The sequence below is a fragment of the Cantharellus anzutake genome (assembly GCF_015039405.1).
Source record: "Cantharellus anzutake strain C23 chromosome Unknown EI90scaffold_141, whole genome shotgun sequence".
NCBI classification, from domain to species: Eukaryota; Fungi; Basidiomycota; class Agaricomycetes; order Cantharellales; family Hydnaceae; genus Cantharellus; species Cantharellus anzutake.
In genome coordinates this window covers 14,509-29,336 of record NW_024067091.1, presented here as the reverse complement: position 1 = coordinate 29,336, position 14,828 = coordinate 14,509, and the positions used below count along the sequence as shown (strand labels likewise).

At 48.3% G+C, this 14,828-nt stretch overlaps 2 protein-coding genes across 2 annotated transcripts; both read left to right on the top strand.

The window, feature by feature from the left end:
- Positions 1 to 2,576: 2,576 nt before the first annotated feature.
- On the top strand, positions 2,577 to 3,124 carry EI90DRAFT_2947410 (uncharacterized protein; the record flags this gene model as incomplete). The annotated part of the gene is made up of 2 exons (XM_039055349.1): positions 2,577 to 2,733; positions 2,790 to 3,124. The coding sequence occupies 2 exons, from the start codon at positions 2,577 to 2,579 to the stop codon at positions 3,122 to 3,124; spliced, it is 492 nt and encodes a 163-aa protein (XP_038908760.1).
- Positions 3,125 to 8,581: 5,457 nt separating this feature from the next.
- On the top strand, positions 8,582 to 9,641 carry EI90DRAFT_3135607 (uncharacterized protein; the record flags this gene model as incomplete). Its single annotated transcript, XM_039064734.1, has 4 exons — positions 8,582 to 8,627; positions 8,737 to 8,912; positions 8,974 to 9,136; positions 9,265 to 9,641. 4 exons carry the CDS (start codon positions 8,582 to 8,584, stop codon positions 9,639 to 9,641), a joined length of 762 nt encoding a protein of 253 aa, XP_038908759.1.
- Between the last annotated feature and the right edge of the window lie 5,187 nt (positions 9,642 to 14,828).

Genomic DNA, 14,828 nt, shown 5'->3' with positions numbered 1-14,828 from the left:
ACAGCCATCCAACGCAACAAACCGCATCCAATTTGATGGAGAATTGAGTGAGATAGCGTTGAGGTGGGGAATACATTTCCCATGTGTGCACAATGAACATGTGACATGCATCGCGATACACAACTGAAATCTGCATATCTCTGTCAATTCCTCACCGATTCTCCTCGTGTAACGTGCGTTGGAATCGCCTCGATTCCCTCTACCATCCGTACTATGACCTCATCACCTAATTCCTAGCCAACCTTCCACTGTAGGATTTTCTAACATTTTATCCTGCATGTGAGACCCAGTAACTCATGAAAAGTGATAGATGCTCCATGGGCTCCATGGGATTTCATGGGATTCCATGGGATTTTTTGAAATTTCATGAAATTTCATGGATTTTCATGGACTTTCATGGAGTTCCATGGATTTTCTGTGGATGTTCATGGACTCCCATGGGCATTCATGGACTCTCATGGGTGCCCATGGGTGCTCATGAACTCCCAAAGGCCATTTATTTATGTAACAGCTTCTATGTGCTGTTATTTTGCTCTGTTACAAGGATTTGACACTCAATGCTGCCACAGTGATGTGCAGATGGTCAGAGCAGAGGGGGGGGTTTCCATTGTTCAATCAAGTGTGAAGCAAATATTGCCATAATTAATGATGAAAGTCACCGAAGATAGGCAGCACTGACATGTCTATATTCACCAATACTATATAAAATTTGCTGTGATCAAAACTGATGGAGATGTATGCATGTTTTTCCCTGGGCTCCTCACATGTATGATGCACCTGTGATCGGTTGTAAGGATTGTATTTCCCACCCTTAACCATATATGTAGCCTCATTATGGCATGTACTGATGGACTGGGAGTGTGAGGCTGCACCTGTGCTTAAACAAGCACACCAACATATTCAGTGGACACTTGCAGTTGTGGCACAAAAATCAAAGTTCATATTTATTATAGAAATGGGTTTTTGCCTCTTATGGGCTCTGTGGAGTACAGTATCCCATGCCATGTAAATAGTTAGTATCCAACAACTATCATCACACAAAACCTGACCCAACCATGTTATTGTAAACCCAGCTCTCACAACCTCTGCCACATTATCTGTAGAATCATCCCTATGCTGACCCCCTATGCTGCACCCAAAACCTATGGAAATGGACCAATTCAGCCCCACAGTTCTAACATTTATACAGACTCCTGTTGTCAAAGACTGGATTCGAAAGGGAGGTATGACTCAGTGTTCAGAGGGCTTTGGCCTCAGCAACTCAAGCCAGGAGCGTTGTGCCCAGTAGCATGTTGGGGCCCTAATTTGCAGATACATGGGAAGTCTAGGCAGAGGGCCCATAAATGGCAGGAACCAGGTGGAGCTGACATAACAGGGTCAAGGGTTAGTCAACTGAATATTACTGGCAACTTGGGTTACAGGTTTAACAGACAACAACCCAAAAGGAGAATGGAGAGGGTGGTCCAAAGGCAGACTTGCAGGGCAGGCAACTAAATGGCCCAACAGAGTCAGGGGTGTGCTTGTGGACATTGGAGCTGTCTGGAGGCCTTTGGGGTTCTGTACTTAGGGAGGTGTAAGTAATATATGGAAATGGGGGGTGGTGACCATTGGGGGCTCTGAGGTTGGTATGAGTGGAGCAGAGGTAATCAGGGATGGCTGGAGGTGACAGAAGGTGGTGGTGGAGGATGGATATGACACCTGTGAAGACATATGTATAAAGGCTTTTGGTTGGGTCCCCATGGGTCTCTGAGTCCTGCAATTTCATTCACTTGCTATAGTATTGTCAGGGCACCTCACCTGAACATACAACCCTGAAACCCCTCCCCCCAGTCCCCCACATTTTTCCCTATTTTTCCAAGTGTATTTACAACCAGGAGCCCACATACAGACCCATGTGACACCCTTTCCAAGCTGTGGGAATGCACCTGGCTTCTGCCTGCAGTCACACTATAAACTGGCACAGTCCACTTCCTTTTATAGTAGCTTAGCAGGGATAAGGAAACTCACCCTTCTTCTCAACTCACTCCCCACTTAGCCCCCTCAGTGAGTTTGAGGAACTACAGGCAGGATCTAGTGCCCCACTGCCCAGAACACTGCACACACCCAACTCCGAGGTCAGGCTGCCCCTGAATGAGGGCTGAGTCCTGACAAGTATGTTGTTGTTCATGCACTGTCATGGACTTCTGTGGACCTCCATAAACATCCATGAACATTCATGGACATTCATGGACCCTTTTAATAATGCTCCCATGGGTATTCATGGGTATCCATGGGCATTCATGGTACCCATGGAATTTCATGGAAATTGGAAGATAATGTTGTACATGGGCTTTCATGGGCTTCCATGGGTGTTCATGGGTGTTCATGGGTGTTCATGGCCCCCCATGAAAATCCATGGAAGCCCATGAAAGCCCATGAAAGCCCATGAAAGCCCATGGATATCCATGGAGCCCATGGGAGATATTACACTTTTCAGATGTTACTCGTGAGACCCGATATATCGCCTGTTCTGGGGTGTCTGTGACCACCACCCCTACAGCGCCACTCTGGCAGCGTTGGGGTTAGCTCTACTGGCCATGTCTCGTACACAACCTTGGGTGCCTGGTTCTCCTGAGCAGCTTGAAGCAATCGCTCTGCACCAGCAGAGGGATTATAATCACCTCCTTGATGATCTTGAGCATCGTGCAATATCGCGTCAGTTTGAAGTTGAGAAGATGGGACTTCCAAGGACAGGTGTGTGATAGCCGACTTCTTTCCCTGCCCCATTCAGAGTACAATTTTTATTCCAGATTACAAGGCTCGCCAGCAAATCCTATCTTTAGTGGCGAAGCAGGGCAAGACACTTAACTCAACACTAGAGAAATACAACAATCTTGCATCCACCATGGATCCCCCAAAGCCAAGACTCAGTTGGGAGGATGTAACCAGCCTCGAGTTCATATCAGATATCATGATTTTATGGGGCCATGACGATGTACGTGAGAAACCATGGGCAAAGCCCCTTCTTCGCAAGGCCACCCAAGCTTGGCATAAGCTTCAACGAGCCTGTGAAGAGATTGACACTGTCAGACTTGAAGCTCGTCGGGTATGGACCTCGATGGAAAATGAGGAGGCTTGGCTGTGAGGTGCCATTGAGAACACTCGATTGACCAATCCCACTCTGTATCAGAGATCTGGAATGCTGTCAGAGACTGGAATTATTGTTGGAGTCAGAAGTACTGTCAGAAGGCAGATAGAAGACGGATTGGGTTTCTGTCTGAGTTGGGGTCGGAGATTGTGGCAGAGGTCTGTTGGAGCGTGCATGCACGGATATGCGGGCGGAAATGTGCAGTGCGTCCGGAAGCGCTGTTCAAGGTTAGCAGAGTGGGATCGTGGCCTCAGTGACTCAGGTGGAGTGCTGTGCCCTGAGCTTGACATTTGGGGGAGATCCTGTATTTACAAACTGACACTTGCAGTGGACACTTGCAGGCGGAGCGGACCTGTAGGAGGAGCGCGGACTCCGTGAGCACGGACTCAGAGGGGGAAAGCCCCCTTTGCAGAAGGAGGGACTCAGACCAGACAGGGGGGGTACTCTAGTTGATTTCAGACTAAGGTCCCCGAAAGTATTTACAGGATATAAATAGGCAGGAGGGAAACACAGAAGGACCGGTCAGTCCGGCGCGGAAATAAGCGGGGATTGTCAAACTGAATGAAGGACAAGAGCCCGGGAAATGGGAGGCAATGAACTAAACAAAAGCGGATCAAGTGCCAATATTGACAGGTAATAAGAAGTGCATCAGCACATGGATCAAGTGCCAATATTGGCAAGTTAAGCGAATGAATGGATGAACAATATAGGCACTCGGCAAGGAATGAATGGTATGCTGCCGAGTGACAAGATGGCCAGAGAAAAGCGGAGGTCAGCGCGCGGCGCCGATACAAGTCCGCAAATAAGCGGGGTCGGTGCGGTGCCAACACAGGTCCGTGAAGGGACATGGAAATCAGCACAGTGCTGACAAGTCCGCAACAGAGGATGGTCCGTCAGTGCTGTCACAAACAAGGGCAGCATGATGGCCAGCAAGGTCGGAGGGGAGTGTTGGCCTGACCACAGGGTGTGGAGGGCAACCAGGAGTGGCAGAGGTCCAGAGGGTGTGGAGGTGGGCAGAGGTACAGATGTGGGTGGAGGTCCGGATGCGGGCAGAAGTCCAGATGCGGGTGGAGGTCTGGATGCAGTGCATGGTTGATAGGGCAGGGGGCCAGACATCGGATTGGGGGCTGGTTAGATTGGGTTTCGGGTCGGCGGATTCGCCTATCGGCATTGATTCGCCGCTGACGGAGCCCCAGGATTTGTCGGTCGTGACACTCTGGCAAGATATATTTCCGCTACTTCCCAATACCGCCTCAATGTCAATGCGCACCTATGTTCCAAACTCTCCCAGCTGGATAAGCTCGCACATTTCTTAACTGGTGATGGGGAAGGGATGATGAGCGGACCACCAGCGAGCTGTCAGGGATCGGCCCCTGACCCCGCTGTCAGGGCACCCAACCACACCCCAGAACCACCTTCCCAGACCTCCCCATCCCTACATACCTCTCACAACTTCAACCCGCATGTGAGCCCGCGGGAAAAGTCACGTGGGTTAAGGCGAGCAACTCGCCTTAACCCATGTGACACCTTTTCCGAGTCGCGGGAACATGCTCGGCTTCTACCCGGAATCACGTTACGAACTGTACAGTACACTTCCTTTTATAGTAGCCAAGCAGGGAATAGGGAAACTTACCCTTCTTCTCAACTCAATCCCCGCTTAGGCAAGTTGTAGTTACCCTCTGTAATACATGACAACTCAATCCCCGCTTAGTCCCTTCAGTGAGTTTGAGGAGCTGAGGACGGGGTCTAGCGCCCAAGCACCCGGAACACCACACACACCTAGGACCGAGGTCGGGCTGTCCCTGATTGAGGACCGAGCCCTGACACGAGCCCTGACACTTGTGGCAGCCCAGAAAACACGAATAGCAACCCACCAAACAGTAAGTGTATCCATTAGGGCATTTGTAATGGTTCTGACCATTCGATTAGTACCACCCAATGAAACCCCCTCCACGACACTGCCCAGCTCAACCACCAATCTCATACCCTCTGATGATATCGACGGTGGGATGGCAGATGGGGGGCTGGAAACTGAGAATGAGGAGGTTGAGGAGTCTCATCGCCTGATCGGTCGAATCGCCAGTGCTTTGGAGAGCCTTGATTTAGACTTTGTCTGAAGGACTTTATTATGCCATGTATTTACATAGTACCTAGTTCATAAAATGGCAAGGATGGCAAAGACGAAGCCAATGCTGACAAAATGAAAAGGAAAGGAAGCGAGGAAAGTTGTGTATTAGTGAAGTTTATAAAGGAACAGTGATTTTGAAAAATAAGTGTTGGCAATGTCGTTGACGACATCGATGATGGTGATGACAGGTCCGGAGACGTTGGTGGGATGATGTGTGACGGTGAACTCTGAAGGATTTGCGGCATGGAGGGGTTTTCCAGATTTTCAGGTCACAGTACCCTGGAGCTTCTCAGGCCCGAAGGGCCTGAGAGTAGTATATATAGTATTATGTACTGATCGTTGCACCAGTGCATGGGTGCGTGCACTCAAGGAGTGTCTCTATATCTAAGAGAGTAGGTCAGGTGGGCCCCCTATAGGTACATATTATTATAGTCCCATGATGAGTAACAGGTGAAGAATAGATGGGGAATATTGGTACCATATGGCACCTGGGTACCTTATTAGGCAAAATAATAAAAAAGGGTAATAAAAGAATATCAATCAATAACTGAAATGATGGCAAAATATGAAAATAAACAATTTCTCAACGGATTTACAGAATTAAGAGCCGAAATTGGAAATGAAGCCGGAGATAACTCTCATGCAGCCGATAAGCATTTTTACCAATTTATTAGACACCATGGGAACAAGTGAGGCTGGAATTCTGGGTTGCTGCTGAGATTCCCACACCTGCACATACTCGTGACCTGCCATGCCTAACTTCTCCAACACGGAACTCCGTCAAATCTCCACCGATTGGGATGTTTTTGGTATCGTTGGGATCGTAGGAATTAGCCCTATTTTTAGATACCAAATTCGTATCGAGTTGTCGCATGAATGGAAAGGGGTTTTATAGTTGTGGAAGCAGGTATCCGAGCCGAGTCTGTGCATGGGCAATTATCCTGCCTACAATGCACACCCAGCCGTTGCACCCCCTGTGCATGCCCTGTGCTGGACGCTCCATGCGGCCAGATCCCCAGGCCCTGGGTCTTGGGCCTCATGCATCAGCAAACCTGGATGCAGAGGCCTGAGAGCTCATAGAGCTATGTTTGCACACAGGGGACTATTATCTATATGAGCTCCCTGAGTGTTTAATTTACCTGATATTAAAATTAAAATTTAAAAGCATTGACTATGGCATCATGTGACTAGCCATAGCCAAGTCCCTACCATACAAGGGACTGAACAAACTCAGCTTAACTTTCAGCACCAATGAGGCACCACACACCAAGGGTATGTAGCCCAATCAATATATAGACCAAATTTAGGGATATAAATGCAGTTAATCTGAAATTACGTAGGGAAAATGCAGGAAAATGAGTGGGAAAATGAGTGGGGAAATGGGGGGGGGAATGGGGGGAATGGGGGGAAATGGGGAAATTTGGAGGGGGGGATGAGGGGGGGAATGGGGTGACATTTGGAGGGGGCAATGAGGGGGAAATGAGGGGAAAATTGAAGGGGGGATGGGGGGAATTGAGGAGGGAATTGGGGGGAATGAGGGGGGGAATTGAGGGGGGGGGATGAAGGGGAAAATGGGAGGAAAATGAGGGGGAACTGGGGGGTTTCTAAAAACTTGAAAAAAAGTCTGGGAAAATTAAGGAAAATTCAGAAAATGGGGGACTTTCTAAAAAGGGAGAATGTCCAAAAAATCAGGGTGAAAATCAGAAATTTTGGGATAAGATATTTCAGGAAATTAGGAATAATTGGAAAAAAAATTAATTCACTTTTTTGATAATTCAATGTGCATTGGAAAGTGCCAAAGTGGGGCAATGTAGCAATGTATGTTTCAGTGTTAGAAAAGTCTCCCACCATGTTTTGGTGAGTGTCAGGGCACAGCCCCTCACTATTCCACAATCCTGCACGCATGCAGACCCATGGGAAAGTTCTGGGCAAGTTACTCACCCAGAATCTTCCCATGGGGGGTGCCATTTATGGAAAGTCAGCAAAGAGCCAAAAACTGTATAGTTCCTGGCTCCCATTTGTAGCAGCTTCACAGGAGGTTGAGAAGGTTATCCTTCTTCTCAACTCATTTCCTGTGAAGGCTGGGGCTAGCCCCCTCAGTGAGTTTGAGGATCTTGGACTGGGACTAGATACCCCAGTGACTAGGAGGATCCCCCTAGGCCCGTCACGGAACAAGGGCCAGGCCCTGACAGTGAGCCAAATAACCATGGCTTTTTGACCATGGGAAATTTGGTGTCAAAGGCTTGGATGATATCTGAAGAATACATCAGCTTTTTGTTTGCTTTATTGGGTGGTATTTTCAATTTACTTCATTTGGAACACTTTGTTCAAACTGATTTATACCCTACATAACATGCATGGTTACATTGCCACACTTTGGTGCTTTCCAGTTCACATGGGATCATCAGAATTGGTTGAGTTTTGAGCAAGAAATGAGATGAAAGATAAAGTGCAAATTTTTGAATTTCAGAGTTTTCCTCAAATTTTGTAAATAGCAATAAAAAAAAAATAAGGTGCTGATTTTAGTAAACATAAAAGGTATATGAGCTCATAGAGCTTTCAGTGCAATGACAATGGCCATTTTACACACATATATATCCATATTATCTTTGCACCACTGGTGCCAAAATAACTAAGCAGATTTCATGGAGATATGAAGACCATCCATGATTTAAAAACAAAAAGCTCTATGAGCTCATAGAGCGTTCAAGTAATGATGCTGGCCATTTAATATGCATTTCCAAAAATATATATACATATTATCTTTGCACTTCTGCATCCTTAGGAGAATAAAATCATTCAAACATTTAATTTTCTCCACCCAATGTGTAGAGGGTGCACAGCAAAAAGACAGCTCCAAGAGCTCCCTACCAAGTTTGCTGATGTGACTTCTGGATATCTCCGGAAGTTTTCATTATATTGGGCCACTGTGGGAAGGTGAGAAGTTAGCTTCCTTCTCACCTTCTTACCCACAGCAGCAGTGTGCCCTGGACAGGGCTGCTTTAGGGTTGTGGGCCATGGGGGGGGACATTGGGACCTGTGAGTCATCCCCTGACAGAGTGTCAGCTCATAAATAAGGGATCTCCCCCAGATGTCAAGCTCAGGGCACAGCACTCCCCTTGAGTCGCTGAGGCCACGATCCCACTCTGCTAACCTTGAACAGCACTTCCGGACATGCCACATATTTCTGCCCACACATCTGTGTGTGTGTGCTCCAACAGAAGTCTGCCAAAACCTCCAACCCCAACTCCGACAGAAATCTGTCCATCTTCTGACAGGCAATAGGGAAACCAAACAGATTGCTGATAGAATCACATGATCATAGAATGTTCCAGAACAATGCCGGAGATGATCCAGGCCACCAGGGCTTAGGTAAGCAGAGTAGACAGGAATTGCCAGCATACTTCCCATGCACATATGCACAGCTGGCATAGAGTCCAGGGTCATTGTTGATCCCTGACATTTGGCTATTCTCCATCAGCAAATGACTGTGACCCAACAGGAAGTCGCCTAGAGCCTGAGCTTGGACACCCATCTTCAATTCCTGATAATGTCAACCATTCCTATCTGTCATTCCAGGCCAATCTTCTGGACAATCTCAATGAGGATTTGGATGCTGGCTATCCAGCATACCATAACTTGCACAACTCTCAGCATGTAAGTACTTCCTAGGTCCCTTTTTGCTAAGGCTCTACCATTGATATTTAACCTAAATTAGTGGACAAGTTTACAAGGTAAAATGATATGCGACATTTTTAACATGACCCTGGATGGGCCATGGAATCATTACTGGTTCCAAGGTGCACAAAACCTGGCATTAGAGTTGGAGATGCAGGATTTGGTCACAAGGGATATGAATCTAGACCTGGACTCAAGTTTGGGTCAGGTCACAGGATGGGGCTAATGAGTTTGGCCAATTCCAATACAATAAGGCACAAACGTTGGGGCTCAGTTTTTGGTCACATGTTTAGACATCTCACAAATGTATTGGTTTTGACCAATATATTAGTCCTGTCATATCCATACATACCTGATCCCAATCCGACTCCTGGACCCTCTGCTTCATCACCTCCAGAGTCCTACCCTATCCCTGTCCGCTCCGATACCCACCGTTGGACCAAACAACACTCCTCCTCACTCCTCCTCCTCACCCCTCAAGTCCCTCTCCTACCCTACCTCTGTCTGCTCCGATATTCACCTTCGGACCTGACATCATCCCTCCTCTTACTCCTCTTCTCACTCTCCTCCTCGCTCCTCTCCTTCCATTCCTCTTCCACCAAACCTCTGCCAAGTTACAACCTTCCACCACTGTCCCATACCTCGTACTCAGACACCGCCCGTACCTTCACTCTGAGATTCCGTCATAGTTCCAACCTCAGACATTGACTCCACCTTGGCTTAAGTCCATTGCATTGGTGACCTCATACTACATAAACACCATTGCCAACATTCCTCAGACTTTCAACCCCGCCTCCGTAAGCTCCATAAGCTCTGAGCTCCACAGACCATACCCGGCACTTTCGCCGCTTGTAATGTACCTTTCACACTTTCCCCTCATCCTTATTTGGACTGCTGCTTCTTCCCATTCTAGCCAGTTAGTCATCATCCCCACTTCACCTCATCCTCCTGCCCCTCTGGGCACATTATAAGGAGGGGTCCGGAATCAAAAGGAACAAGGGTAGGCTGGAAGTGGACAAAGGGAGCTGGAAGGGGGAACAACACTGAGGGTCAAGGGTTTGACTCAATGGTGTCTCCCAAAGGAGGAGTGAAGGGCCAAGGCCCAAGGAGGAAGGAAGGAGGATGGGAGTTGGGAATGGCTAGCTGACTGAATAGAAAGGAAGCAGCAGCCCAAATAGGAATGAGGGAGAATAGCGGAATTGAATGGGACAATGCAATAGTTGCAAGGTCCAAAGTAAGTCTGGAAAGTCCGAACTCAGAAGTTAAACTCCGGAATATTGGCAAAGGTAAATAAATGGAATCAGCTAACCAATACAATGGGTATAAGCAGAGGTGGGGTCAAAATCCAAGGTTGGAGCTAAGACCAGAGTTCCGAGACAGAGATGCAAACAGGATCCGGAGCAGAGGTCCAGAGTCAGAGCCCCACTTCCCTTCTGTCACCTTTCTCCTTGCCAACTTGAGGTTATCCCACCTCCAGCTCCAACACCACCTTCAGTCTGACTCCAGACCATTCTGGGTCCAACCTCAACCTTGACACCCTCCAGACAAGTATGCAACTATGCTCCTGACTCCGGACCTCCACTGTAACAGGTCTATCCAACTAGACTCAAGACAGGAAGGAGGGGGGATAAGAATCTCACTACTGGTCAGGCAAAGGGTGTATGGGTATATTTGGTCCTCTAGAGTGTGGTGCTGATACTCTGTGTAACTCTAACTAACTATCTGTACAGTTGTCACGGAAGAGTCCGATACAAATATAAAAGGAAAGTCACATGCATGAATGAATGAAAATAGTAAGGAAAATAAAGAAAAAGTCATATCTCCTCAACCACTCCACCAAATGCGACGATCTTGGACCCGTCAGAACCACCTCCACAGTCTCTACAACTCCTACTATTACCATGACTCACCAATCCTGGTCCCTGATGCAGTAGGGGGTGAAGTGTGCAATAAATGTTGGTTTGGCCTGCATGGACTTGTCCCCACAACACCACTCTGGAATCCCATTCGCATCTCCATCTCGGAACTCTGGTCTTAGCTCTGACCTCGGACTTTGACCCCACCTCCACTTATACCCATTGTATTGGTTAGCCGATTCCATTTATTTACCTTTGCCAATATTCCGGAGTTTGACTTCCAAGTTCGGACCTTCCGGACTTACTTCAGACCTTGCAACTATTGCATTGTCCCATTCAATTCCGCTATTCTCCCTCATTCCTATTTGGGCTGCTGCTTCCTTTCTATTCAGTCAGCTAGCCATTCCTGACTCCCATCCTCCTTCCTTCCTCCTTGGGCCTTGGCCCTTCACTCCTCCTTTGAGAAACACCATTGAGTCAAACCCTTGACCCTCAGTGTTGTTCCCCCTTCCAGCTCCCTTTGTCTCCTTTCAGACTACCCTTGTTCCTTTTGATTGACTTATATACAATGTACCTAGTAACTTATAACCTCAGTCCAAAATCAACTTGATTCCCCCCTAAGAGACTTCCCCTCTGCTAGATCCGAAATTAGGGACCCCCCAGGACAACCAGCAATGGCACAGCACTCTGCCTGAGTCACTGAGGCTGAGGTCCTTCCATGCTAAGTCTCCGATTCCATTCCAGAGTCACCCGAATCTGCCCATATCTAACAATCACCCCCACTTCACCTCATCCTCCTGCCCCTCTGGGCTTTGCCCCCCTTATGTCAGGGCATGGGAAAACGTTACCGTGACTCGCTGTCGGCGTAACAGCCCGTCAAGGGTGGGGATGACAATCGCGGCGGAAAGGGGTTTCGGCTTCAACGACTCATTTGTGAGCGTTGCACCTCATACTTGATGCGGCCCCGATATTTCAGATGGCAGAAGGTGCGACTGGGTCAGACAGAGAGTGCAGGGGGTAACCCTAGTTGATTTTCGAACAGGTAGTGTACAACCGGTATTTAAGTATAACGGGATGAATAGAATTAAGTTGCCAGATCTCACAGAGATTGCAGGTGGGGTTAAGAAGGAACGAAAACAAACAAAGAGTGTGGGAGAAGGACGGCCGTGTACGGCCGTCAAGAAAAACAAGCGTGATAAGGAAAGACTTGTAGGCCCATGGCGGGCCATGGAAACAGGTAGTGGTGACGGGGAAGGGTGGCGGGCTTGTTCAGGCGGCGTTGGGTGGGCAGCGGAGTTGACGGGGTTGGAGTGGGGGAGGGAGAAGGTGCGGGAAGTGATCACCTGACCATGGGAATTGCCGGGTCGTGACACCTTACCTCCTTTCGGATGTACCATAGAGTCTAACCCATGACCCTCGGTACCACTCCATTTTCCTTAACTCCCTTTGTCTCCGTTCAGACGCCTTTGGTCTGTTTCAGACCACCCTTGTTTCCTTGTGCTTTCATCTCCCCATTATATGTAGGCACTTGTACATACTAGATTAGACCCTCAGTCTGAAATCGACTTGATTCCCCCCTAAGAGACTTCCCCTTCACTAGATCCAAAATTAGGGACCCCAGGACAACCAGCAATGGCACAGCACTCCACCTGAGTTGCTGAGGCCAAGGTCCTTCCATGCTAAGTCTCCAATTCCATTCCAGAGTCATCCGAATCTGCCTGATCTAACAATGAAAAACCTCTGAAATATATTGTTCTAACTGAGCTAAACCTCCACCAGCTACAGTGATTAGCCTTGGTTACCATTGACTAGAATAGGTTTCCAAACAAGTAAGATGAAAAATATAAACTTCTTCATACCACTCCATGCTCTGCATAAGTCCCATCCCTTCATCCCATTCGATTCTCCTCATCTATAGCTTTCCAACAATACCAATTTTGTGGAATTTGGTGTGGAATTGGCTAAGAACAGGAATACTCAGGCATGGAATCAACAATATAATTATCCATGTGGAGGGAAAACTTGAACTAAATTATTTCCCAAAATTCCAAGACCTCTCCTTTTTCACATATAACTATTTCGAATCCCTCTGGAATTTTTCTGAGGCTGGCTCAAACATGTCCACCCAGGGTGTTCATGTGGTCCCTGTCAGATCTGTATATACCCAATCCTGATTTGACTCCTTGACTGTCAGGGTACCGAGCTGCTTGGACTCTAAGTCGAGGGACCCCAAGCCTTCACTGGAGCTGAGGCCGAAGGGGACAGGGTCAGTCTCAATGGGGGAACCTGGCAAAGTGTCAGGGCACACCCACCTGACCCGGGCCCACCCGGGCCCACCCGGCCACACCACACCCGCTCCCCGCTGTCTATCCCCCTCCCCCCTCCTTCCTCCCTCTCCTCCCCCTTCTTTTCCCTTTTCTTTCCCCTTTCTTTATTTCATTCTTCTCATCTTCTTCTTCCTGTTTATTTCTTTCTATCTACACGGACCACCTTCCCTTGTATCGATGTACTATTGACCCGTCCGGCCCACACACCCCGGACGGCTTCCCGCTGTGCCCAGCACGTGTGCATGTAGTGGACGCTCTCGGGATCCCCCACAGGGACACCCGGATGCCTGTGGCTGCCTCCAAGGATGACGTGGCACCTGTCATGTGACTCAAGCCGCATGTACATAAATGTACCTGAAGTGGGAACCGAAGAAGTAACCTTCTTCTCACATTCTCCACTTCAGGTAAGTAGTATAGTTTTCCTCTTTAATAATAATAACACATTCTCCACTTCAGTCTGAGTGGCCAGGGACCACTGTCCCGGATCGGGCCCGCCAGTACGCACACCCGCTCCACACCCCGCGACGGCCTCAGTGCCGGGCATTACCCCCGGGCCCTCTCGACCCCGGACGTGTCCCTGACACAAAGCAGATTGCGATAGGGATTCCAGCTGAGCAGCAAGGGGTAGTGAGGACATATCATTTGTATATACTATGTACAACATACCTGAGCAGTGAGGGGAAGTGAGAGAAGAAAGTTATCTTCCTCACTCACTACCCAGGGAATGATAAAGTCAGTATGCCCGGCAAAGTGGGGCTGCTCTACAGAAGGAAATATAACAAATGTCTGTGCCAGTCTGGGGATGATGATCAGGCTGTGTGGGTAATTGTCAGGGACGCGTCCGGGGTAGAGGAGGCCCGGGTGAGATGCCCGACACTAGAAGCCTCGCGGGGTGTGGAGCGGGCGTGCGTACTGGCGGGCCCGGCTCAGGAGGCAGTCCCTGGCCACTTAGACTGAAGTGGAAAAGGGTGTTATTATTATTAAAAGGGGATACTATGTTACTTACCTGAAGTGGAAATGGGTGAGAAGAAGGCTACTTCTTCGGTTCCCACTTCAGGTATGTTTATATACATGCGGCTTAGGTCACATGACAGGTGCCACGTTGTAAGGGGGAAAGGGATCTACCACCCTAACGAGAAAGAGAGGGGGCCACGGAGTTGGTAGTGCTCAGGGGAGGTTCGGATGAAGAGGAGGGGGGGGGAAATGGTCCGGGTGCGATGTGATCAAAATGATAAATCTCGTAAATCTCACTGATAATCAAACTAATGGGAACTCTGTCCCTGCACTATGTCTTGAGCCTCTTTGGCTTCGTATTCGCCGCTCTGGGCGCTGGTAACGTCTGCTAAAACTTCATGTTCGTTGGGGAGCACCTCTCTCTGTTTGGGGGAGTCCTTTTTTTGTAAATACAGGGAAGAGGCAGTTATAAATATAAAAAAAGTATCTGTGGAAATCCGAATGATCCGATGGGTTTAGGAAGGCAACAGATTCACAAGGAACACTTAAGAAAAAAGCAATATCAAAGAAATATTGACGTTGTTAAGGAATAAAGAACCATGGCGATCGGAACAACCGCTGAACCAAATGCGTCGCTCGTAACATTGTTCGACTCGTGTTAACAAGGGCTTTCCAACGATACCTAATTCGTCCGGATCGGTGGAGAATTGATGGAGATACAGAGGAAGCGGTGGAATATGCGGGTGACAGTTGCCCAA